Source organism: Schistocerca americana, chromosome X, assembly GCF_021461395.2.
Source record: "Schistocerca americana isolate TAMUIC-IGC-003095 chromosome X, iqSchAmer2.1, whole genome shotgun sequence".
NCBI classification, from domain to species: domain Eukaryota; kingdom Metazoa; phylum Arthropoda; class Insecta; order Orthoptera; family Acrididae; genus Schistocerca; species Schistocerca americana.
Genome location: NC_060130.1, coordinates 761,821,626 through 761,847,485, shown reverse-complemented (window position 1 = coordinate 761,847,485; position 25,860 = coordinate 761,821,626). Strand labels below are relative to the sequence as shown.

The window sequence follows — 25,860 nt, the reverse complement described above, 5'->3', positions numbered from 1 at the left end:
TGTCTATAGAATGTGGAACAAGTTTCGAGTGGCAGGATCAGTTGAGGATATTCACAGCAATGGCAGAGGAACAAAAACAACAAGTGTGCAGGGGCTATATCTGCGTACACAGCAGCAAACAAAAGCCCTCAACACAATGCTACACGTCTACGGTGACAGTTCCAAACAGTTACAGGAGTGTAGGTGGCAACACAAACGATACGGAATAGGCTCCATGAACAAGGATTACATGCCAGAAGAACTCTGAAACGTACATCTCTAAATAGGATTCGCAGAGATAGGATTCGCTACTCCCTGTAGACTAGACAACAATGGGACGCAACGCTCTTTTCTGACGACACCCGTATTGGTATCCACCCTGAAAATACTCGTGTTCATGCGTGGAGACAATGAAGACAACGGTTACCCTGTAACTGTATCGCAGACCGCCACCATTATCAATCCAGTTCCGTTGTGTTTTGGGGTGGACTCATTTATGGCCGCAGGACACCAATTGTGCCAATACATGGGAGGATGACTGGTGAGAAGTATCAGGACGACATCCTTTCAGGCATTGTGGCTCCGTTTGGTGAATATACTGGAGCGGGATTCACGCTGATGGACAACACTGCCCGGCCCCGTCGTCACAAACTTGTGGTCACATTCCTAGGGCAACACAGAATCAGACTGAAAGAATGTTCTCCATATTATCCATTTCTTATCGCCACTGAGAATGCATGGGACATGCTAAAATGAGCGCTTTGCAATCGCTCTGTCCCTTCAGAGACCTTAAAGAGCCTCATAGACGACGCTGTAGAGGAATGGAACTATATCTGACAGTTTCACCTGGACAGTATGGTAATCAATATGCCTAACCCCATTCAAAAGTGTCTCCAATTACGAGGAGGGCTAATTGGTTCATAAACAATGTGGTGGGCGATATCACAGTAAGAAGAAACCTTTTGTAAGATTTGATTTTTGTTTTTATTTTGTTCTTATCAAGTGGAAATGTGTTTAAATTGCTTATTTTTGTTTTCTTGTAACTGTACCTGACAGAAAAAAACTCAGCTTTGTTTCCTATTATTTCCAGTATTGACAATAAAACAATATGCAACATTTATTTTGATCATTGTATAACTTCGAAATAGATCCTGTAATTAAGCAGTATCAAGAAAACAGCTGAATGGATTATCCAACATCAGTACATTAATAAATTAAACTCTTAGATAAAGACAGCCTTCTAAATTATAAATTGGTGCGGTATTGGAGTTTTCCACAGAGACATCCATATAATGAATATTCTCGGTATCCAAGCGGAAAGTAGAAGGTTGTATTGTGTTGTGTGCTTTCGCAAGATAATTTCGCCCCAGGTGAAGTCACTCCACTAACAGTAAGACATATAAGAGAAACACAACGGTCATGCCACTTGGACAGCTCCTGACTATGAAGACGCTGAATAGTAAAAGGAGACATTTTCCATTGCAGACTGTATATTTATGTCATCTATTTGCAATGGTATTGTCCAGTTCCGACTACCACGTCATTATCAAGCATGTACAGGGTGAATCACCTAAAACTTGCACCGCAAATATTACGGAAATAGGAAGCACTATTAATGTTTCACACAATGGATTTGTTCAAAATGTGTGTTAAATCTTATGGGACTTAACTGCTAAGGTCATCAATCCCTAAGCTTACACACTATTTAACCTAAATTATCCAAAGGACAAACACACACACCCATGCCCGAGGGAGGAGTCGAACCTCCGCCGGAACCAGCCGCACAATGGATTTGTAGCCAGAGGCTCGTACTGTTAGCCAATCAGCAGATTGGAATAATATTTTTTGTGCAAACATACACTTTTTTAAATGAAACAATGGCTATTGACATTAATAAACTAAAAGTTCGGTAAATTAGAATTCATTTGTGTTTGTTGCAGTATTCTAGTGCGAGTCGTTTACGAAACGCCGTATTCTGAAAAGTTCCCACACTGACACTTGTATAATATCTGTTGTAACACACACTAAAGAACAAGACAAGTGCATACGCTAGTTATGTGGATTTCGACAGGTAACGAGACAACTGACCATCACAGGTTGTGTTCAAAATTATCACCGGCAGCGGCAATACACGCTTCCAGTCTGCTATGGAACGACTGCTGCACACGTGCTATAATTTCAGCGGAGATGTCCGAGCAGGCTGCAGTAATACGTCGTTGCACACCATTTGGTATATCTGGTATGTCCTCGAATACAGTGCCTTTCAGCTTCCCCAACAGAAAGAAGTCTACAGGCACCAAATGCGGGTAACAAGCTTGCCGAGGCGTCTGCGTACAATCGAAAGCTTTGAAAACAATTTGTGAAGACATTCCGTAGTACTTCGTACACTATTGGCTGGACAACCATCATGTTGGTACCACAGATTCCTTCTAGTCTGCAGAGGAACGTCTTCTAGGATACGTGGAAGATAGTTTGTTAGGAGTCTGCGGTACTTGTGCGCTCAGTGTGCCCTCTATGAAAAACGGGCCGATGAGGTGATGGTTCAGTATCCCACACCACACACTTGCACTACATGGATTCTGACGTACTACCTTACGAAGCCGACGGGGTTTGTCTACAGACCAATAGTGCATATTTCGGCGGTTACCTGGCCACGATTGGTAAATGTGGCTTTATCACTAAACAAGATACTTGGAACCTATGTCGATGGAGAACGCATAGGACACTTGCCTCATCCATGCCACTTCCCCGAGGGACTGCGATGGAACTAATGCGCAGATCAACTGCAACAGCAGCAAGAACATTAATTTCCACTTTTTCTGTCGTCACTTGTTTAGGTCTGTTACGTTGTCTAGGTGTTACACAACCACTTTCACGTAACTGATCGAAGAAGTTAATAAATAATTACCGAGGTGGTTGATGTTCATTGGCACATCTTGCCGAATACGCCGTACTGCATTCTTCCTGCACTTTCGATACACCATGAGCATGTCGGCTTTTTCTGTCTTGGTAAGTCCCATCATCCGCTCACGAGCTCCTGTTTGGACTGTCACGCACTAATTGACTAGCAAGTGGCAGTGCACTCAAGGAACACAGAAGTACAATGTAAATAGAGATAACAACATCGTACCTAGCCACTGCTGTGTCGTCCGAACAAGACAGAGCAAGGACAAAAGCACCAGAGGCGCAAAGATGCGAGCTGGTGCCAGTGTCATAGAGTTCCACCAGCGCCACGGGCGGCGATGAGGAGGAAAATATCAACTTCGCCTCGGCCAACTGCCGGCCGAGTACAATCCGCAAATGGCCGCACGACAACGGACAGAAGCCTACTCGGAAGATAAAGGAGCAGCTCTCGCCCACTTGATTATAGATCATCATCCAGGGCAGACTTAGACAGGGAACGCCGTTTAGTGAACTGTAGAATTGTTGTAATTGCATTTGCTATGTACTGTGAAGTTTATCTACGATTATTTCCACATAGCCATGGAGGGCAAATTGTGTTATATTACAAGGAGTGTTGCAGAATTACTGACTCAACTAGTCACAAAGATAAGTAAACTCATTTACCTGACTTTGTACTAATTTGTTTTAGTGTTGTAGAACTTTAGTTTGTCCTATGCCCTGGGTTATAGCTGTGTAATAGTGGCAGAGAGAAACTGTCTTACTGTGTACCGCACCAGAAGCCGTTTCACGAACTCACAAACTCTGCCTACCGTAACAACAGTGGCAACTTGGCCTCCACAGCAGTGTTTATCTGCTCTGCATAGTAACTAACAGTTCTTGATAAAACTTTACGTAGTTTTCGTGTTAGATTTCTTAGTGTTTTCTTGATCGTTTAGAACAGAAAGCGCCCTAAAACCGTCTTTTGTTTGTTTCGCGGCCGTTAGCCACTAGTCACTTGAATCAGCAGTTGTCTTGTGACAGCCAGAGCGAGAGCACCAGCAGCAGCGAGTACTGTTTGTATAAAGCGTTTATTTTGCATTTTGTTTACGACCTTCCACTAAGGAAGGGATTCTATTTGTGTTTATCTGCTCTGCATAGTAACTAACAGTTCTTGATAAAACTCTACGTAGTTTTCGTGTTAGATTTCTTAGTGTTTTCTTGATCGTTTAGAACAGAAAGCGCCCTAAAACCGTCTTTTGTTTGTTTCGCGGCCGTTAGCCACTAGTCACTTGAATCAGCAGTTGTCTTGTGACAGCCAGAGCGAGAGCACCAGCAGCAGCGAGTACTGTTTGTATAAAGCGTTTTTGTACTTATTTGCTGCGCTTAGCTTTTAAATAGTTTTTCTGGGAAAACCTAGCGTAGTTTTCGCGTCTCGTATTTCAGTGAGTGTTTCTTGATTATCAGAGTAGCTCATCAGAAGATTATCTTGGGAATTTGTCACCGTATAGAGTAGGGTAAACATAGTCATGTGTAGGGACTGTGGTTGTTGTGAGCGGACGCAAGGAGAATTGGCCACTCTTCGGGGGCAGGTGGAGGCTTTGTCTGTTAGGCTCATCGAGCTCGAGGCGCAGGCGTCGGCTCGTAGTGGCGTTGGGGCAACTGTGGTGAGACCTATGCCTACTTCGGTGGCCTTGGAATCGCATGGAACCCCTGATGTCGCTGCGTCTTCCGGCAGTGAGCGTCTTACCGGGCAGCCATCACTCCAGGGTGAATGGCGGACAGTGGTGGGCTCGCGCGTGCCTGGCCGAAAGGCAAAGGTGGGATCTGGCCGCGTGGCAGCTGCCTTACCCCTTTCCAACAGGTACGGGGTGCTTCCTAGTGGTGATGACATCGTTTCCGAGCCACCACAGAATGCCTCGCCTGTTGGGCCAGTGGCCGATTCTCCGGCAAGGTCCCGACAGTCACAGAGGGCGGGCCTATTAGTTATAGGGAGCTCCAACGTTAGGCGGGTTATGGAGCCCCTCAGGAAAATAGCGGGTAGGTCGGGGAAGAATGCCAGTGTGCACTCGGTGTGCTTGCCGGGGGGTCTCGTCCGTAATGTGGAGGAGGCCCTTCCGGCAGCTATTGAACGCACTGGGTGTGACCGGCTGCAGATAGTAGCACATGTCGGAACGAATGACGCCTGCCGCTTGGGTTCTGAGGCCATCCTTGGTTCCTTCCGGCGGCTGGCTGATTTGGTGAAGACAACCAGCATCGCACGCGGAGTGCAAGCTGAGCTTAATATCTGCAGCATAGTGCCCAGAGTCGATCGCGGTCCTCTGGTTTGGAGCCGTGTGGAGGGTCTAAACCAGAGGCTCAGACGACTCTGCGACTATAATGGTTGCAAATTCATCGACCTCCGTTATTGGGTGGAGAACTGTAGGGCCCCCCTAGACAGGTCAGGCGTGCACTACACACCGGAAGCAGCTACTAGGGTAGCAGAGTACGTGTGGCGTGCACACGGGGGTTTTTTAGGTTAGAGGGACCCCCCCTTGGGCGAAACGATAAAATACCTGACGGCTTACCAGAGAGGACATTATCATCGTTGATAAAGAACGTCCGTCCTCAGAGACCAAAAACAGGAAAAGTTAACGTAATATTGGTAAACTGCAGGAGTATCCAGGGCAAGGTTCCTGAATTAGTATCTCTTATTGAAGGAAATAGTGCGCATATAGTATTAGGAACGGAAAGTTGGTTAAAACCGGAAGTGAACAGTAACGAAATCCTAGACACAGAATGGAATATATACCGCAAGGATAGGATAAACGCCAATGGTGGAGGAGTATTTATAGCAGTAAAGAATTCAATAATATCCAGTGAAGTTATTAGCGAATGCGAATGTGAAATAATCTGGGTTAAGTTAAGTATCAAAGGTGGGTCAGATATGATAGTCGGATGCTTCTATAGACCACCTGCATCAGCAACCGTAGTAGTTGAGCGCCTCAGAGAGAACCTGCAGAACGTCGTGAAGAAGTTTCGTGATCATACTATTGTAATAGGGGGAGACTTCAATCTACCAGGTATAGAATGGGATAGTCACACAATCAGAACTGGAGCCAGGGACAGAGACTCTTGTGACATTATCCTGACTGCCTTGTCCGAGAATTACTTCGAGCAGATAGTTAGAGAACCAACTCGTGAAGCTAACGTTTTAGACCTCATAGCAACAAATAGACCGGAACTTTTCGACTCCGTGAATGTAGAAGAGGGTAACAGTGATCATAAGTCAGTGGTTGCATCAATGACTACAAGTGTAATAAGAAATGCCAAGAAAGGAAGGAAAATATATTTGCTTAACAAGAGTGATAGGGCACAAATCGCAGAATATCTGAGTGACCACCATCAAACGTTCATTTCTGAGGAAGAGGATGTGGAACAAAAATGGAAAAAAATTCAGAAACATCGTCCAGTACGCCTTAGATAAGTTCGTACCGACTAAGGTCCAAAGCGAGGGGAAAGATCCACCGTGGTATAACAATCATGTACGAAAGGTACTACGGAAACAAAGAAAGCTTCATCATAGGTTTAAGAGTAGTCGAATCATAGCTGATAAGGAAAAGCTGAACGAAGCGAAAAAGAGCGTAAAGAGAGCAATGAGAGAAGCATTCAACGAATTCGAACATAAAACATTGGCAAACAATCTAAACAAGAACCCTAAAAAGTTTTGGTCATATGTAAAATCGGTAAGCGGATCTAAATCCCCTATTCAGTCACTCGTTGACCACGATGGCACCGAAACAGAGGACGACCGAAGAAAGGCAGAAATACTGAATTCAGTGTTCCGAAACTGTTTCACTGCGGAAAATCGTAACACGGTCCCTGACTTCAGCCGTCGCACGGACGCCAAAATGGAAAATATTGAAATAAACGATATCGGAATTGAAAAACAACTGCTATCACTTAGTAGCGGAAAAGCATCCGGACCAGACGAGATACCCTTAAGATTCTACAGTGATTATGCTAAAGAACTTGCCCCCTTTCTATCAGCAATTTATCGTAGATCGCTGGAAGAACGTAAAGTACCTAGCGACTGGAAGAAAGCGCAGGTCGTTCCCATTTTCAAGAAGGGTCATAAATCAGATGCGAATAATTATAGGCCTATTTCGCTTACGTCAATCTGTTGTAGAATAATGGAACATGTTTTGTGTTCTCGTATTATGACGTTCTTAGATAATACAAATCTCCTTCATCATAACCAACATGGATTCCGCAAACAGAGATCATGTGAAACTCAGCTCGCCCTATTTGCCCAAGAAATTCACAGTGCCGTAGACACTGGCGAGCAGATTGATGCCGTATTCCTGGACTTCAGGAAGGCATTTGATACGGTTCCGCACTTACGTTTAGTGAAAAAAATACGAGCTTACGGAATATCGGACCAGGTTTGTGATTGGATTCAGGATTTCCTAGAAGAAAGAACACAACATGTCATTCTTAACGGTTCAAAATCTGCAGATGTAGAGGTAATTTCGGGAGTACCGCAGGGAAGCGTGATAGGACCTTTATTGTTTACAATATACATAAATGACTTAGTTGACAACATCGGTAGCTCCGTGAGGCTATTTGCAGATGACACGGTTGTCTACAAGAAAGTAGCAACATCAGAAGACTCGTACGTACTCCAGGAGGACCTGCAGAGGATTAATGCATGGTGCGACAGCTGGCAGCTTTCCCTAAACGTAGATAAATGTAATATAATGCGCATACATAGGGGCAGAAATCCATTCCAGTACGATTATGCCATAGGTGGTAAATCATTGGAAGCGGTAACGACCGTAAAATACTTAGGAGTTACTATCCGGAGCGATCTGAAGTGGAATGATCACATAAAACAAATAGTGGGAAAAGCAGGCGCCAGGTTGAGATTCATAGGAAGAATTCTAAGAAAATGTGACTCATCGACGAAAGAAGTAGCTTACAAAACGCTTGTTCGTCCGATTCTTGAGTATTGCTCATCAGTATGGGACCCTTACCAGGTTGGATTAATAGAAGAGATAGACATGATCCAGCGAAAAGCAGCGCGATTCGTCATGGGGACATTTAGTCAGCGCGAGAGCGTTACGGAGATGCTGAACAAGCTCCAGTGGCGGACACTTCAAGAACGGCGTTACGCAATACGGAGAGGTTTATTATCGAAATTACGAGAGAGCACATTCCGGGAAGAGATGGGCAACATATTACTACCGCCCACATATATCTCGCGTAATGATCACAACGAAAAGATCCGAGAAATTAGAGCAAATACGGAGACTTACAAGCAGTCGTTCTTCCCACGCACAATTCGTGAATGGAACAGGGAAGGGGGGATCAGATAGTGGTACAATAAGTACCCTCCGCCACACACCGTAAGGTGGCTCGCGGAGTATAGATGTAGATGTAGATGTAGATGTACCGACGAGGCCTTTACAAAAGTAGCGAAGAGAGTTTACAAAAGCAACTACGCAGGTTGAATGGTACAAACAAGTGTCGTCGTGGGAACTTCCCAAAATACAATATCTCGTAAACGACTCGCACGAGAATCCTGCAACATAAACCACTGGCATTGTAATATACCCTACCCTTAGTTTCTTAATGTCAAAACGCAAGATCCATTTAAGAAGTGTATGTTTGCCAAAAATACACTTTCTAAATATTATTACAATCTGTTGATTGGCTATCAATACGTGCCCCTGACTACCAATTAATTCTGTGAAAACAACACATCAGTAGCACTTTCCACTTCCGCAATATTTGCAGTGCAAGGTTTAGGTGATTCATCCTGCATACATTAACAGTACGCAATTTCAGTTGTGCTTCGCACATTATATGATGAGGTCTTCCAGTGAACAGATGGAGTCTTCGTCCTCAAGTCATACGGTATATAGATCTTTTACACATTTTACTGCTCTTTCTTTTGTATTCGATACAAAGCATATTGTTATTCATATTTGGCTTCACATGCAGACTGATAATTTGATTCGCATGCGACATCCCTTGCGACATGGTGCGTATTGTTAAAATATATGTCCTTGATAATGACATGGCAGACGAATTTAGGCAATAGTACAGCAAATAAATGACATAAATATACTGTTTACAATGGACAATACTTCATTTTATGAAATATTTCGATGATGTGGACCCCCTCATAAACAAGATTATCGAGCCGGTTTTCACTTAACCCCCACGCGGCTTGGACACCGAGAAAACTTTGTACACTCGATACTAAGTTATTCCGTTTCGTCCATCCCTTCCGTCCCAGCAGTCTCTGCCAGCTCTACTCGGAAACAACACTGACGTCATCTCTTAATATGACTGGCTTCACTTTGCCATTAAGGAGGACGATGGGTTCGGTATAGTTTGTTGATAAAATCTTTTAGCTCTTTTTTCCTGTATGCATTTACTTTTCACGGGGCAGTGAATTTTTTATGTAAGACTATCGAAAGAAGTGAAACGTAGTTGTCAGGCTAGAATTCATATACACCAGCGCAACTGTGATTGAGATGACATTCTAGACTTAAGTGGAGTGTACGCTATAACGAACATGTTGATCGTAGAGCATACATCACTCAAGAGTAACTTAATATCGTTTAGGAACACCCCTGAGGCTGTGGTCAACGTCATTTCTCGGCTGCATCGTTTCCCCCTGAGGTTCTGATCATGCAAGAGCTTCTGAGGAGTTTGAAACGTATAGAAGGAAGCAAGGACACGTGCAAACTGAATCTGTTCGTTGTGTACGGCCAGGGGCATTGGTAACGCATTGCCTGTGAAAGGCTCCGTGTTTGAGTTTCGATGTGGCAAAAAAATCTTATGGAGTCACAAATGTTTCTAACTTACACTGTTCCAGAGCAGAGGAACTAAAGGTTATCATATAGTCTCCTTCCAGGACAGAATGCGCAAACTTTTTAACGTTGTGTCATTTCTTAGCTTATTTCCATAACTTCAAGGTATTATTTTTTTGTTTCTTCAATGTAAACCTGTACCTGCATTTTTTCAATTGTGATGTTTCATTCCAATACATTAAAATGATACAAAAAGTGAAAATTTATTGATGTGGTAAGTATTTCTAAAAGGATGCAGTTTTCGAAGAGACGCACATTTTTAAATAATGAAACTAAACTAATGTTGAAGCTTCCTGGAAGATTAAAACTATGTGCCGGACCGAACTCGAACTCGGGAACTTCGAATTCCGCGGGCACACTCCACTGTAGAGTGATAATTTCATTCTAAACTAACGTTGCCAGAACAGCTGCATTTTTCACCTACAGGAAGCATTGCATTCCTCCTAGAACTGCTGCCCCTCTTTATTCATACTGTAACAGATTTCTTTTTGCCTGTAGTGGATGAAAGGCTGTTAAAAGTCACGTGGGTAGACGAAGAGCACTTCTCACATAACGGAAGTGTAAACGCACGTACCTGTGCACCGTGCTGCACAACTATGCAAACTACTGAGACAATAAATAGGCATAAAACAAACTGTGGGAAAGATTCGTTGGAAGTACCTTAAAGAAATGTAATTAACCGACGAAAGAAGAGGCTTACAAAACACTGTTTAAGACCGATTATTCAGTATTTCTCGTCAGTCTGGGACCCTTACCATATTGGGTTAATAGAAGAGACATCGTAGATTCAACGAAACGTCGCACGCTTCGTCACGAAATCGTTCAATCGGGAAGAGAGTGATACGGAGATTTTCAATGAACTCCAGTGGCAGATGCCATAAGAGAAGCATTGTGCATCACGGAGAAATTGAAAGAGGGTACGTTCCAGGAAGGCCCGGGCAACAAATTACTTCCTGCCACATACTATTCTATCGCTTGAGCCTTGTCCCGCAGTTACGCAGGGTCAGTCATCGTTAATCGGATTTGGCATCTTAATGTTTAAGGGGTGGCCAGTTGCCCTTCCTGCCACCACCCCGTACCCCCCGGGACGGAATTAGTGTACCCCAACTGTCTGCGTCGAGAGTAATCCGTGGAATAGTGCGAAAGTGTTCAGATGTCTGCGAGCCGTGTAGCTGAGGCGTAACATGGGGACCAGCCCGGTATTCACCTAGCGAGATGTGGAAAACCGCCTAAAAACCGCATCCAGGCTGGCCGGCAGATCGGCCCTCGTCGTTAATCCGCCGGACGGATTCGATCCGGGGCCGGCGCGCCTACCCGAGTCCAGGAAGCAGCGCGTTAGCGCTCTCGGCTACGCTGGCGGGTCACTTCCTGTTACATACCTCTAACCAAATAATCAACTGAGAAAATCAGAGAAATTAGAGCTTTTACAAAAGTTTACCAACAATCCTTCTTCACACGCGCCATTCGCAAATTGAACTGGTGGGCCGGAGGGGGCGGGGGAGAGAATGGTGCCAGGAGTACCCTTCGCCCCATATCGTAATGTGGCTTCCGCTTTATAGACCAGATGTAAATTAAAGGCTATCAGTCGGTGTAACACGTAACCGTTCAGGTAACAGACTTTTCAGTACTAGAAAAAAAAAAGCTTGTATTCATTGCATTTTTGGGAGTAATACTTTTGAATTCAGTAAATATTTTCACTTTTCTGACAGTTTTACATGCAGTTGTATCTCTTTAATACGAGGAATCGGAAGAGAGTGCAGGAGCACTTGTGGTGCGGCTGGTATCACCTGCAGAAACAGTGGGCTAATTACGAGATTCCTTACCTGCCAAGGCCACTTCCCGAAGGATGCCTTCTGGCCGCCCACGATCCTCGCGTCTGGCACCAGGCGCCGCCCGCATACTGAAACACCACCACCACAATCACGTTACATCCTGAAGCCTACAGTCTATTCATCAACAGCAATTTATTGTTGCAATCTTCTTTTGGAAAACTGTGTATTTGCCAAGGCCGCAAGGAAAGATGCAACTATTACTAGTGTAAGTAGCCTGTTTGTATGTTGGCAGCGCCATGGATTGTGTTAATATCGCTGACAGCGCTCTGCGCCCTCGGCAAGGGGTTCTGTGGTTGGACGGAATAGCAGTTAGCGAATGGATAGAGAAGTGTATGGACGTGTTTTTTCTTGGTGGAGACTTTGTGTTGGTAGGACATGCATTGCAAAGTGAGACACAGGGTAATGTATGATGACGTATCTTTGATTGGTAATGTCTGGCCAGTGGAATTATTGACAACTATATAATTTTTGGATCTGGATGAAATGAATAAGGTAAAATTTTCTTAACACATTGTTTGCTCTTCAACAAAATCTTTCTTTTGCTAACCATATGCCTACTAGTAGTTAGAGTCTATAGTAGTTAGAATCTTTTTATTTAGCTGGCTGTAGTTCCTTTCTGAAGATTTTCTGTGAGGTAGGTGACTTTTAATAAAATGCGGTTCAAAATGGTTCAAATGGCTCTGAGCACTATGGGACTCAACTGCTGAGGTCATTAGTCCCCTAGAACTTAGAACTAGTTAAACCCAACTAACCTAAGGACATCACAAACATCCATGCCCGAGGCAGGATTCGAACCTGCGACCGTAGCGGTCTTGCGGTTCCAGACTGCAGCGCCTTTAACCGCACGGCCACTTCGGCCGGCAATAAAATGCGGTTCGTGGCTGAAATGAGTTTAGGCAATTAACAGTGTTGGAGGTAGTTTCATATGTCTTCAATTTCATGTTTTTGGGATTTTTATTATTGTTAAGATTTCTTGCAATTCAGGTCCATTCTTTTCTGTCAATTATTAGAAGTCATGTTGTTACTGTATAGCAGTCAGATTATGTTGGGCTTGTATATTATGGGTAATAAATGAATAGGTAAAGTTTGAGTTGTCTGTCAGGGAAAATTCTGTATGTCAACGTTTAAATGATAAATATAATTAAAGACTTAGTTTCACCAGTTTCGACCATTTAAATGGCCATCTTCAGACCATATAATAGAAACCAGTGTCTACAAGGGTTATTAAAGCGAGACACTTTGTCACAATCATGTTTACAATTTCAAACTCAAAAACTGTAGCTACAATATATATACGATCTGCACCATTGTACTGTGTGGCGTAACAGATACGTCATAATGAAGTGAGGCAACAGATGGAGCCATCTTATGTGCTGAAAATATCAGAATAAGCCAGTTAGCTGACAGCAATGGACAGACTCCGTATGTTGCCTCGTATCATTATAATATATCTGTTATACCGCACAATGCAATCGTGGGTAGCGTATACATATTGTAACCACAATTTTTGAGTTTGGAATTTTAAACTTGACTCTGAGAGAACGTCTCGCTTTAATAGCAATCACAATTTTTGAGTTTGGAATTTTAAACTTGACTCTGAGAGAACGTCTCGCTTTAATAGCTGATGTAGACACTGCTTTCAATTATGTGAACTGAAGACGGCCATTTAACTGGTCGAGACTAGTAATCATTCTATCCTTCTTTACAATCTTGGCAAATAAAAAGTCTTCCAAAAGAAGTTTACACTACATTTAAAGATCGTGTCGTGCAACACTGTCAATATCAGGTAATTATAACAGTAATTTAGCTGGTCATATTTTATTAACCGTTATTTTATTTCTAGGTGAACTCTGTAATATTGTTCTATTCTCATTAATGTTTATGTTAATTACTATAGTGAGTACCATTTAGATCATTAACACAAGCTTTTCATCAACGTTACAAACAGTTTCTTCAAAGAACGACATCACTTCTTCAAGAATGTAAATCTTCAGTTGGCATCAGCTTACCTTCTCTGTAATCGGCGTTGCTAAGATTTGCAAGAATCTCATCAATCCCTGAAAACAAATTGTCGCAATTTATTACTGTGTATTTTCGGGAAGAAACATTTCAAAATCATTTATAATTGAAACTGTCAAGAAGTAAAAACTGCTTACAAAATAAAAATTATTGTAATATTTCCATCAGCTAGAATCAGTGAACCATACATATCTGAATAAGGATCTATTTCATTTAATCATAATACATAATGTGTTATCTCGAGTAAGACAGTTGTAATATTCTTTGGGGTATGTAAATCATCCAACATTCTATTACATCCAGAAAACTTTAGATTATCAGTACCATGTTCTTTGTTTGCTTCACTTATGTGACAAAACGTATATAACAGTAGGAAAATAAAGGCTCAGATTAAAGCTGTGAAACATGTACAAAAATATTCAAAAAACGCAGAGGCCCTGCAACAGAGCACACTTGTAACCACATTGGGCCCTGGGCTGGTGCACCTTCAGTTTACCTATCAAGTTTTTAGTAGGTTGCACATTCGGAAGCTAAAACTTAATCATGAGTGGCAGATCAGAAAATTGATATTTGTGATAGAAAGACATCTGTAAATTGCAGTCGATGTAGATGGAAGAAGTGCTGGGAAATATTTTTTTATGGACTGAAGGAGAAACATGTATGAAAAACATCGGGGAAAAGCAAGTAAATCAGACAATTGATTAAAACTGAAAATCACGAAATAACATATGTGCTGTGTTTAAAGTACCTGGAGTGGTCACAGTAGGGGCAGCTGGCGTTGTGGTCGGGATGGTGGTGCTGGGTGTAGTGGTGGTGGTGGTGGTGGTGGTGGTTGTGCTTGTGCTGGGGGTAGAGGTAGAAGAGGTGGATGCAGAGGTGGAAGTGGGGGTTGTGGTGGTGGCGAGCGTATCTGGTGCCGCAGTGGTGCTGGCGCTGGTGGTTGTGGTGGTGGCGGTGCTGGTGGTGGTGGTGGTGGTGGCAGTGCTGGAGGTGGTGCTCGCCTCAGGCTGCGACAGCGACACCTCCACCCAGCCCGCACTCGTCGTCGCCTCGTCAGGACCTCCCTGGCTAGCTGCTGGTACAAACACACACACTTTTTAATGGATTGTATCGTCATGGGACACTACATCATTACCCATAGCACTTCCAGTTGAGTACAGAAGTCACCGCCAAATCGTGCTGCAATTAAACCACAAACACACATCCAAACCAGCCAGTGGAGCTAACTCTGTGGAGCAGATGAGATTCTGCTAGGGACCAGATGTTGCCTTACAAGGACGTAAACAAAACACCATCGTCTGGGATCACAACCGCGAGCTTTATCTTAGCCGTTCTCAGAGAATGGCCACCAGCAAGCATTTGAACCTTTTGATGCAAGCTAGCTAGTGGACAATGAGAAGAAACTGTTCCTTGAAAAATGCTCGATGTGGTCACATATCAAGTCCACTCACACAATGCGGTCTTTTGTCTGTCTGCAGCTGATGTTGGCAGAACGACAGTGGCAAGAAAGAGTAACGAGGAAAAAACTTTAGATGAAGAAGACATCACTTATTGCATCCACGACTGGAGGGAGAAGAATATTTCACGATCAGTCACGAAAAGACGATGCCACTGCACTATGGAGACAGTGTGGAGGGGCGTAGACGAGGTTGTGGAAGGACCCATACACGGTGAGAGAGGCTTATTACACTGATTCCGCCTTGTTCGACTATTCCGAAGTCTGCAGTTAATTCTAGAAAAAGTTCCACGGAAATTTCAAATCGCTCTACTAACATGCCTGCTCTCCTTGAGGACGAGGCATGCTGCTTGCACGAACTCCGGGACATGTGGCGCTAGCTGCGCCGCACCAATCGGTATAATGTCACCGTGGCCAAATTCGGTTGTAACCAGTCGCTTGCACATAATTTGTCCTCAATTCCATAGTGAGATGGACTTGTTCACAGCAGATTCGAAGCCCTAAGTCCTTATTTGAGATGTTGACAAACGCCATTCACGCTTGACGATTTCCCTACAGTCTCATTTATCTTATTTTCTAATCATTGTAAATGTAATTTTTGAGTTTGTATACAGATGTGCACCACAATGTATAAAAATTGCAAGTTGCTGTTTGTATGAACGTGATGTCTAAATTAGTTTGAACTGCCCACGAAGCCCTGGGATGCTGTGAAGCAACGTGCGCGACAGAGTTCTGTTCTAGGTTCACAGTTTCTGTTAATATGTATATATATATATATATATATATATATATATATATATATATATATATATATATATTTGCAGACAATACAAGAACCTGTATGAAAGATGTGGACGGACTGTTACTTAGTTGAAGAAGAAAAGTGTACACAGCTTCTGACACAGAACCTGCTTTAAAGTAAAATTTCATCTAAACTCATCAGCAAAGTCAAGATTTTAAATATGTAGGACTAAAGACAGAAATAAATATTTGTTGGGAGTATCACATTCATCGTCATGTGGAGAAACATTACTTTCTTCACGACTGAATTCCTAACATCAGTGTTAATGCCGATTGGCTTGCAACTAACAGGTTCAGTGATAGTCGTATGGGGAGAGGTGGACCAACTTCCTGGTGTTCACGTTCTTCGGACTAGTGATCAAGATGCAGTGTCAAGGTGCGGAACCAACGAAGAAATCATATTACTAAAACTGTTTATATTTTTACGTATATTAATTTCCAAATTTGTCAGCTACAGATCGGAGAATAAAATAATATAAAAACTTCGAGCCTTCAAAATGCCAAGTACCTATAGAAAGCTACGTTTATCACACGTTACTTTACAACTGTTTGCTTGAGGCCCAACCCACATGGACAGACTTGAGGTTTCACTGGGAACATTCCAGTCAAGTAAAGAGGAACATTCACAGGCTGAGTGTGACTGCTGTCACCGACAATTCTGACACGGTTTATGTGTCCACAGGGAAGAGACCGAGGAAAAGACACTCCCCAACGAAAAAAGAAGAACCAGAAAGTCTGACTTCTCGAATATAGCTGGAAATGACTGTGTTTTGAGAGTCTGTTAATATTACGGTCCTTAAATCAATCACATGACAAATGTGGTTCTTAAATTTTTGGATGAATTGTGTCCAAATACTGTTTTTGTCTTTGTTTCAGTTCCTTTGAAGTTATGCTCAATAGATGTACTAAGCAATCATGTAAACCAATTATTGTTATTATTATTACATTAAGGTACTATATTTTTATTGTTATAATTTTTAAAACCGTAGGCTCGTGAAAAGTGGGGTTAACGGCAAGTTCTGTCTGGAGAGTGTCCAACACCATTACGTTCTCTGGTTACGGCTCAGGAGGAAAAATGGGCTGCCATTTCTCCCCTAATTCAGACACGTGACAGAAAGTGGCCCCAGCAGTGTTCAACCCATCATAATGGTGAAGGGTGGACGCACCCCATATTAGGGGTTTTGGTGGGAATTTCAGACTTCGATCAGTATTGGAAGTGGTGTTAGACAAGCAAGTTATGAAAATATTTTAAGTTTAGGTTTAAACCAGATAGCCAGTAACGTTATTCGAAACTTTCGTTTTAACTTGAGCAATACCAATATGTTTTCCATAACGCGCATAACCAATGGGGGGGGGGGGGGGGGTAGAAGTTTTATGCCCACCCTAAATTTTTTTAAAAAATATTCGTTATTTATTGTTGACTTATATTAACAATATACTTTTTAAAGAGGCGCTGATATTTTAGTAGAGCCTAAAAGATGAAAATACCTCTTAGCACATTCTCAGTGGTATCAACGCACTTTCAATAACTTGTACTACCAAGGGTGCGATTCCTCATTCGCACTCTGAAGTTTTTTTTTAATTAAAATTTCGTTAAATGTTGTTTATATTTACTTAGAACATACTTGTTGAAGAGATATTGATGGGCAAGCAGGGTCCTGAACCTGAAAATGTTGAATATGACATTCACTGGGCAAAACTGACATATGCTACAAATAATTAAACTTTTTGGTTAAGATTAACTGGAAAAACTAAAAACATTTGTGGACTCAAGTACAAGAATTTATTAAAGACATCATTTTTTTTCAAAATTTTGAAATATGAAGCAACTGACTAGACCAAAGTATTTCAAAAGGTGGGCATTAAGTACCCCTCTCCCCCTTTGTTTTATGTGGGCAGAGACTGATTGTTTGGGCAAGTATTGCACATAATTTAAATATAAGTAAAATCTGCTTGGTTGTTACATTCCTCATGTCATCTTGCATTTGTGTAACAAACATGCTTGTTTATACTTATAATACGCTATTTTCAAATTTGAAAAGCAAATTTTTGCACGAACATGAGTTTAAATTTTTTTAAATTAATAGTTATAACGATGTCAACTAACCGAATTGAATATATTAAAGATTTAAATTCTTTCCATTTCTCATTTAATTATAAATTGTGCTGTTAGTCATACAGTTAAATAACAAACTGTATTGTCTGGAACCGCAAGACCGCTACGGTCGCAGGTTCGAATCCTGCCTCGGGCATGGATGTTTGTGATGTCCTTAGGTTAGTTAGGTTTAACTAGTTCTAAGTTCTAGGGGACTAATGACCTCAGCAGTTGAGTCCCATAGTGCTCAGAGCCATTTGAACCATTTTTAACAAACTGTATTATATTCACAGATCAGTTATCACAAAACTTGGCGCAGCACACTTTCAGCGTAGTGATATGCAGGTGCTAAGTCCGGCCGTGTAGTGAGCAGGTTCATGCCCTCGCCAGGTGAGCCGAGTCGGCTTCCGGCTGAGTGCGCTGCTCCGGGCATGCGGTTGGAGAGACAGCTTCCTGAAGGCGGGCCTCCGTCCACGTGGATGCCACCCAAGGCCGGGGTACTCGTCGACCTGCTTTCGCCGTGATTCACGCTGGAGCGCCTTTTAAGACGTGTGCAGTGACTCACGCATTCTCAAGAACATCTCACTTCGATTGTGGGTTAAAAAAAAAAGGAATAAAAGGAAAACAACTCACAGAGGAAGCCACAGCTGCGGTGAAACATGCCTGGATAGTAAACAAAACAAAAACTGTGTTCTTGAAAAAGGCGGCTCCTCTTTAGTTTCATTATTACTTGGTGCAAGCGTGGGAACAGAGCTTAAAATTCCGTCTACCGTCTTTTCAGTAGTGTATATGCTTCTTCATCAGGGCCTCAGTCGATAGACCGGGAGCTCCATTGTGATGTCAAAAAGGCACTACACGTATCTAAGAATTTTGCTGATTTCTGTTATTACATCACAATAAACTAAGTTTCATGATGTAAATAATAAAATAACGCGCAAGTTACGTTATTTTCATACATAGCACGACACGTTTCGAGAATTAACTCTCATTAACAAGCGCAAATATTTATTGTGGTATTTTATCTGATGTTTGGGTGTGATTTGTTCTGCTTCTGATGCCCAGCAGAGAAGCAGAAACACACACACACGCAAACATAAGATAAAATACCGATGTAAATATTTTCATGTGTCGTGCTATGCATGAAAAAAAAGCCCGAGTGATGCAGCGTTTTATTATTTAAATCATGAATGACACAGTTGCAGGCATTTAAAAAACATCGATTATGATGAATGAAGTTAAACTAATTTTCACACGTTGTTTACATTCTTGTATCAACTTACACATTCGTAAGATGATTTGCAGATTTTTACACATTTGAAATGCATATAACAGCAAAATTCTCAGATACGTGTTACTGGCATGTTGCAGTCACAATGATGATGTTGTACTCCGGAATGTGCAGTAGCAAAGTAGAAACGCAAATGAAAAGACGATACACGGATATTATCATTAATATTTCAGCAAAAAAAAATGTTTATTCTCAACCAAAAGCAATTGTAAGTTACAAAAGGTATGTATCGTTTTATTGCTTTCAAGGGCCTTGAGTACTGACCCACTCGTCAACATTTGAATGAAAATTTTAATGAGTATCATTTTCTGTACATCAAATTGAACATTGTGGGCCGGCCGAAGTGGCCGTGCGGTTCTAGGCGCTGCAGTCTGGAACCGCGAGACCGCTACGGTCGCAGGTTCGAATCCTGCCTCGGGCATGGAGGTGTGTGATGTCCTTAGGTTAGTTAGGTTTAACTAGTTCTAAGTCCTAGGGGACTAATGACCTCAGAAGTTGAGTCCCATAGTGCTCAGGGCCATTTGAACCATTTTTTTTAACATTGTGCACTTATATAAGCCTACAGAACTCATTTAGTTAGCAGCGGTGGCAACTGCAGCATCTTTCCATTGGGAATTGATGACACATGATTACAATTGTTGTTCCAGAAGTTGTAGTATTGTTATGTATTTGCGTCATCCATATGTATTGAGTGATGGCATCATCATTTGGCAATAATATTACTGTTTACATGTGTTGCAAGCGACAAACCTCCATTCTCTGTTTACGAAATGCTGACTAGAAGCATTGGTAACGCATTACAAATTATTGCACTCACATGGAGATAACGCCCAATACACTAACGTGACAAAAGTCATGGTATATCGATATACACATGTACAGATGGCGTTAATACCGCGTACACAAGGTATAAAAGGGCAGTGCGTTGGTGGAACTGTCATTTGCACTCAGCTGATCCATGTGAAAAGGTTTCCGGTGTGATTATAGCCGCAAGGCGGAAATTAACAGACTTTGAGCGCGGAATGACAGTTGAAGCTAGACGCATGGGACACTTCATTTCGGAAATCGTTAGAAAATTCAGTATTCCGATGTCCACAGTGTCAAGAGTGTGCCGAGAATACCAAATTTCAGGCATTACCTCACACCATCGACGACGCAATGGGTTGGGTTGTTTCGGGGAGAAGACCAGACAGCGAGGTCATCAGTCTCATCGGATCAGGGAAGGACAGGGAAGGAAGTCGGCCGTGCCCTTTCAAAGGAACCATGCCGGCATTTGCCTGGAGCGATTTAGGGAAATCACGGAAAACCTAAATCAGGATGGCCGGACGCGGGATTAAACCGTCGTCCTCCCGAATGCGAGTCCAGTGTCGACGCAGTGGCCAATGGTCTTCACTTAACAACCGAGAGCAGCGGCGTTCGGGTAGAGTTATTAGTGCTAATAGACAAGCAAACTCCATGAAATAACCGAAGAAAGTGTGCAACGTACGACGAACGTATCGCCGTGCAGCGAAATTTGACGACAGTGGCCTATGGCAGCAGACGGCCGACGTGAGTGCCTTTGTTAACAGCACGGCATCGCCTGCAGCGCCTCTCCTGGGTTCGTGAACATATCGGTTTGAGCCCAGAGGACTGGAAAACCGTGGCCTGGTCAGATGAGTCCCGATTTCAGTTGGAAAGAGCTGATGGTAGGGTTCGAGTGTTGCGCAGGCCCCACGAAGCCATGGACCCAAGTTGTCAATGAGGCACTGTGCAAGCTGGTGGTGTCTCCATAATGGTGTGGGCTGTGTCTACGTGGAATGGACTGGGCCTTCTGGTCCAACTGAACCGACTGGAAATGTTTATGTTCGGCTACTTAGAGACCATCTGCAGCCATACACGGACTTCATGTCCCCAAACGAAAATGGAATTTTTATGGATGACGATGTACCATGTCACCGGGCCACAATTGTTCGCGACTGGTTTGAAGAACATTCCGGACAATTCGAGCGAATGATTCGCCCTCCCAGATCGCCTGACATGAATCCCATCGAACATTTACGGGACATAATCGAGAGGTCAGTTCGTGCACATAATTCTATACAGGTAACACTTTTGCAATTATGGAGGGCTGTAGAGGCAGCAGGGCTCAGTACTTCTGCAGGGGACTTCCAACGACTTGTTGAGTCCATGCCACGTCGAGTTACTGCACTACACTGGGAAAAAGGAGATCCGACACGATTTAGGAGGTATCTGACGACTTTTGAAACTTCAATGTATATTTCACGAGTGTATGTCCCACTGTATTTTCTTAACAGGTAAAAGCACATCCTTGCAACGGCAATAAAACACTGAAATTTAATTATGTTTAAACATATGCTACGGATTCAAAGAGTAGTTAATACTTCAAACATGTAGAGTCAACAAACAGAATTATACAATTATATAATGCGATTTTCTTAAAAATATATTTTCGCTTAAAGTATCTATGGATAGTTGATGCGACATTTTTGTGGAAACTTACGTTCGTATTGTAGAAACCATTTCGCTGACAAAATTCTACACCTAGTTGATACTATGATTTTTTTAGTCATTAAACGTGACTTTCACCTCTGCTTATGTTGTGTGCATATGTGCGAAAAATTCCGACTTGCTACTTGAATTCCACGTTAAACTGTAGTTGCTGCTACAACTGGATGAGAAAGTTGGTTCTTAGCTCGGAGGAAGGTAAGACTTGCCACGTACGACAACGCCTTTCTTTTTCAAGTACCGTGGTGTTTAAAAAATGGTTTAAATGGCTCTGAGCACTATGGGACTTAACTTCTGAGGTCATCAGTCCCTAGAACTTAGAACTACTGAGACCTAACTAACCTAAGGACAGCACACACATCCATGCCCGAGGTTAGGATTCGAACCTGCGACCGTAGCGGTCGGGCGGCTCCAGACTGTAGCGCCTAGAACCGCTCGGTCACTCCGGCCGGCGTGGTGTTTAATTCTATCTCTATTGGTTGATTTACTTCACGCAGCTCTGGTACTTCCATAACACACTTACAGAGCTTGTTTTGTTCGAAGAACACTCCATCGACATGAAAACCCGCCATACTTTAAAACCGTGCGTCAGCGTCAGATTTTGAAATCGGGCCTTTGTGCCCTTACGACGTACTCGGATTTTTTATTTAGTTAAGACAATTGCTCCTTATAATGATACAACTGGTTTTGAGAATCCATTCTCCAAATGGCGGTAATCTACCTAGACAATTCGTTGCAGCGTTCTCTGCAATACTGAGTGGAAGAAAGAAATAACAGACCATGGTGTATACAACTAAGTAAACTCCATGACCTGGCTTAGGGGGCCACCCGCTACCATTCGACCGCTGTGCCATGTTATCCTTCATGGGAATTAACCCTTTTCTTCCTGACGAACTTAAAAGTCTAGTCCAGTTTCTAGAACCATATCACAGCATGGAGTTGAATTCATGCATTGGCGCCCTCTCGAGACGTTTGTGTGCTTCTGCTGTTGTACAGGAAACTCTTTGGCTAAATATTCCTATATCTCTGCCCACAGAGACCAGTAAACGACAGCCGTCATACCACTGTGTTGTTCATTTCGTCACAAGAGTTTACAGGCCCTACTGCCGTGAAAGGACATTGTTGTGAGTATTTTGATGTTTACAATCTGGTTTCGTATTGTTTTAGATATTGTAAACTCATATTAATAACGCAATAAGTAAGTAACTCAATCAGATACGATGATCCACCTTGTGTTTTGGACATAAATAGAAAGCTATGTGTAGTACGATGTACTATTGTGTTTTTGATTGCTTTGCTAATATTCTCCCCAGATATTAAACCTTTCAGTACAGTTTTTCATAGTTTGGACACGAAAGCATTACCGGTGAATACAGGGTCGGCAAAATACTGTATTTCGTACACCTGAAGATACGCAACCCAACTTACGTCATCTGCACCTGGTTCAGGTGATGTAAGTGGGGTTATCTATCTTCAGGTGCATAGAATATTTTTCGCGCAGATTTTACTTTTATCACTGTGTACGTAAGAATGGGTGGTTAGCACTTCATTCTCCCAGTCTCCTGGACGTTATCAGCAGTCTTTGCATGCAAATCTATGACGACTCTTTCAAATAGCATCTCTGATGTCTTCACGAAGCAAAGTGAACTCGCTCCGACCTTGTCATCGAGAAAGATGTTTGGCAGTACTGGTAACAGAATCTGGTGCCCCTATTGACTGTAATGTGTCACATATGCTCGCCTCTCAGTTGCAGAGACAGATGAATAATGTAATTTTCTTTTTTCGGTTCTGGTGTTCAAGTGCCAGACGTGGATCCAGAACCGTTTTTGAGGAGGGGGAAGGGGGGGGGGGTGAGTGAGGGAGGTGCACATCTTGTTGCTGCCTCCGTCTTCCTCCCGCCCCCATCTACCAAATACAGGGTGTTACAAAAAGGTACGGCCAAACTTTCAGGAAACATTCCTCACACACAAATAAAGAAAAGATCTTATGTGGACATGTGTCCGGAAATGCTTAATTTCCATGTTAGAGCTCATTTTAGTTTCGTCAGTATGTACTGTATTTCCTCGATTCACCGCCAGTTGGCCCAATTGAAGGAAGGTAATGTTGACTTCGGTGCTTGTGTTGACATGCGACTCATTGCTCTACAGTACTAGCATCAAGCACAGTACGTAGCATCAACAGGTTAGTGTTCATCACGAACGTGGTTTTGCAGTCAGTGCAAAGTTTACAAATGCGGAGTTGGCAGATGTCCATTTGATGCATGGATTAGCACGAGGCAATAGCCGTGGCGCGGTACGTTTGTATCGAGACAGATGTCCAGAACAAAAGTGTCCCGACAGGTAGACGTTCGAAGCAATTGATCGGCGTCTTAGGGAGCACGGAACATTCCAGCCTACAACTCGCGACTGGGGAAGACCTAGAACGACGAGGACACCTGCAATGGACGAGGCAATTCTTCTTGCCGTTGACGATAACCCTAATGTCAGCGTCAGAGAAGTTGCTGCTGTACAAGGTAACGTTGACCACGTCATTGTATGGAGAGTGCTACGGGAGAACCAGTTGTTTCCGTACCATGTACAGCGTGTGCAGGCACTATCAGCAGCTGATTGGCCTCCACGTGTACACTTCTGCGAATGGTTCATCCAACAATGTGTCAATCCTCATTTCAGTGCAAACGTTCTCTTTACGGATGAGGCTTCATTCCAACGTGATCAAATTGTAAATTTTCACAATCAACATGTGTGGGTTGACGAGAATCCGCACGCAATTGTGCAATCACGTCATCAATACAGATTTTCTGTGAACGTTTGGGCAGGCATTGTTGGTGATGTCTTGATTGGGCCCCATGTTCTTCCACCTACGCTCAATGGAGCACGTTATCATGATTTCATATGGCATACTTTACCTGTGCTACTGGAACATGTGTCTTTACAAGTACGACACAACATGTGGTTCATGCACGATGGAGCTCCTGCACATTTCAGTCGAAGTGTTCGTACGCTTCTCAACAACAGATTCGGTGACCGATGGATTGGTAGAGGCGGACCAATTCCATGGCCTCCACGCTCTCCTGACCTCAACCCTCTTGACTTTCATTTATGGGGGCACTTGAAATCTCTTGTCTACGCAATCCCGGTACCAAATGTAGAGACTCTTCGTGCTCGTATTGTGGACGGCTGTGATACAATACGCCATTCTCTAGGGCTGCATCAGCGCATCAGGTATTCCATGCGACGGAGGGTGGATGAATGTATCCTCGCTAACGGAGGACATTTTGAACATTTCCTGTAACAAAGTGTTTGAAGTCACGCTGGTACGTTCTGTTGCTGTGTGTTTCCATTCCATGATTAATGTGATTTGAAGAGAAGTAATAAAATGAGATCCAACATGGAAAGTATGCGTTTCCGGACACATGTCCACATAACATATTTTCTTTCGTTGTGTGTGAGGAATGTTTCCTGAAAGTTTGGCCGTACCTTTTTGTAGCACCCTGTATAGCTTGCCACCAAGTCATTTTGTGATGTGGCGCAGATGTGTGCGATTTTAATAATAATAATGAAATATATAATTTTTTTACCATAACACTAATAAATTTTTGAATACTTAAAGATAAATAAAATATTTTAATGTAACAATTATAATTTGTTTGCATGACTGAATATTACTCTGCTTTAGCATATCGTCCAATAAATCGCAATTCGGAAAGGTATAGTCATTGAAAAAAATACCGCCAAAGATTTGAGAAGCACACGTGTCACACAGTTCATTTAAGAATTTGAATAGCAACAATCTCTAACAACTTTGATAATACCACAATGTACAGAATATCAAATCAAAGCGTATACTTACAATTACCAGTATTTCACGAAGCACTATAGTTGTGAACATCGGTCTGCAACCCATAGCTGAACATCGGTCTGCAAGCCATAGCTATACAAGCCAATAAATAAGAGTCATGCTGTTTCATTCGGTCATTTTCGCCTACGTTCCGGAAATGAATTTTCCTTTTTATTCTTTTCTTTTTTTCCTCTGAATGTCTTTTCCTTTCTGTCTTGCTTTACCTAAATTCCTGTGATTTTGCGGTTCCAGCAGTGGACTCATGAACCCTGACGTGTTCGTTGCTGATAGCGGGTAGGCCAGCC

At 42.7% G+C, this 25,860-nt stretch overlaps 1 protein-coding gene across 2 annotated transcripts in view; it reads right to left on the bottom strand.

Annotated features, from left to right (window-relative positions):
- Positions 1–25,860, bottom strand: part of LOC124555578 (serine proteinase stubble) — a 232,008-nt gene that overhangs the window by 30,552 nt on the left and 175,596 nt on the right. Inside the window, exons 4-6 of one of the 2 annotated variants that reach the window (XM_047129542.1) lie at positions 14,322–14,648; positions 13,564–13,611; positions 11,546–11,622 (exon numbers count right to left, since the gene is read on the bottom strand). In XM_047129542.1, coding sequence (XP_046985498.1) covers positions 11,546–11,622; positions 13,564–13,611; positions 14,322–14,648 — 452 coding nt within the window. The remainder of the gene's footprint in view (positions 1–11,545; positions 11,623–13,563; positions 13,612–14,321; positions 14,649–25,860) is intronic. The other variant, XM_047129543.1, reaches the window with a different exon arrangement.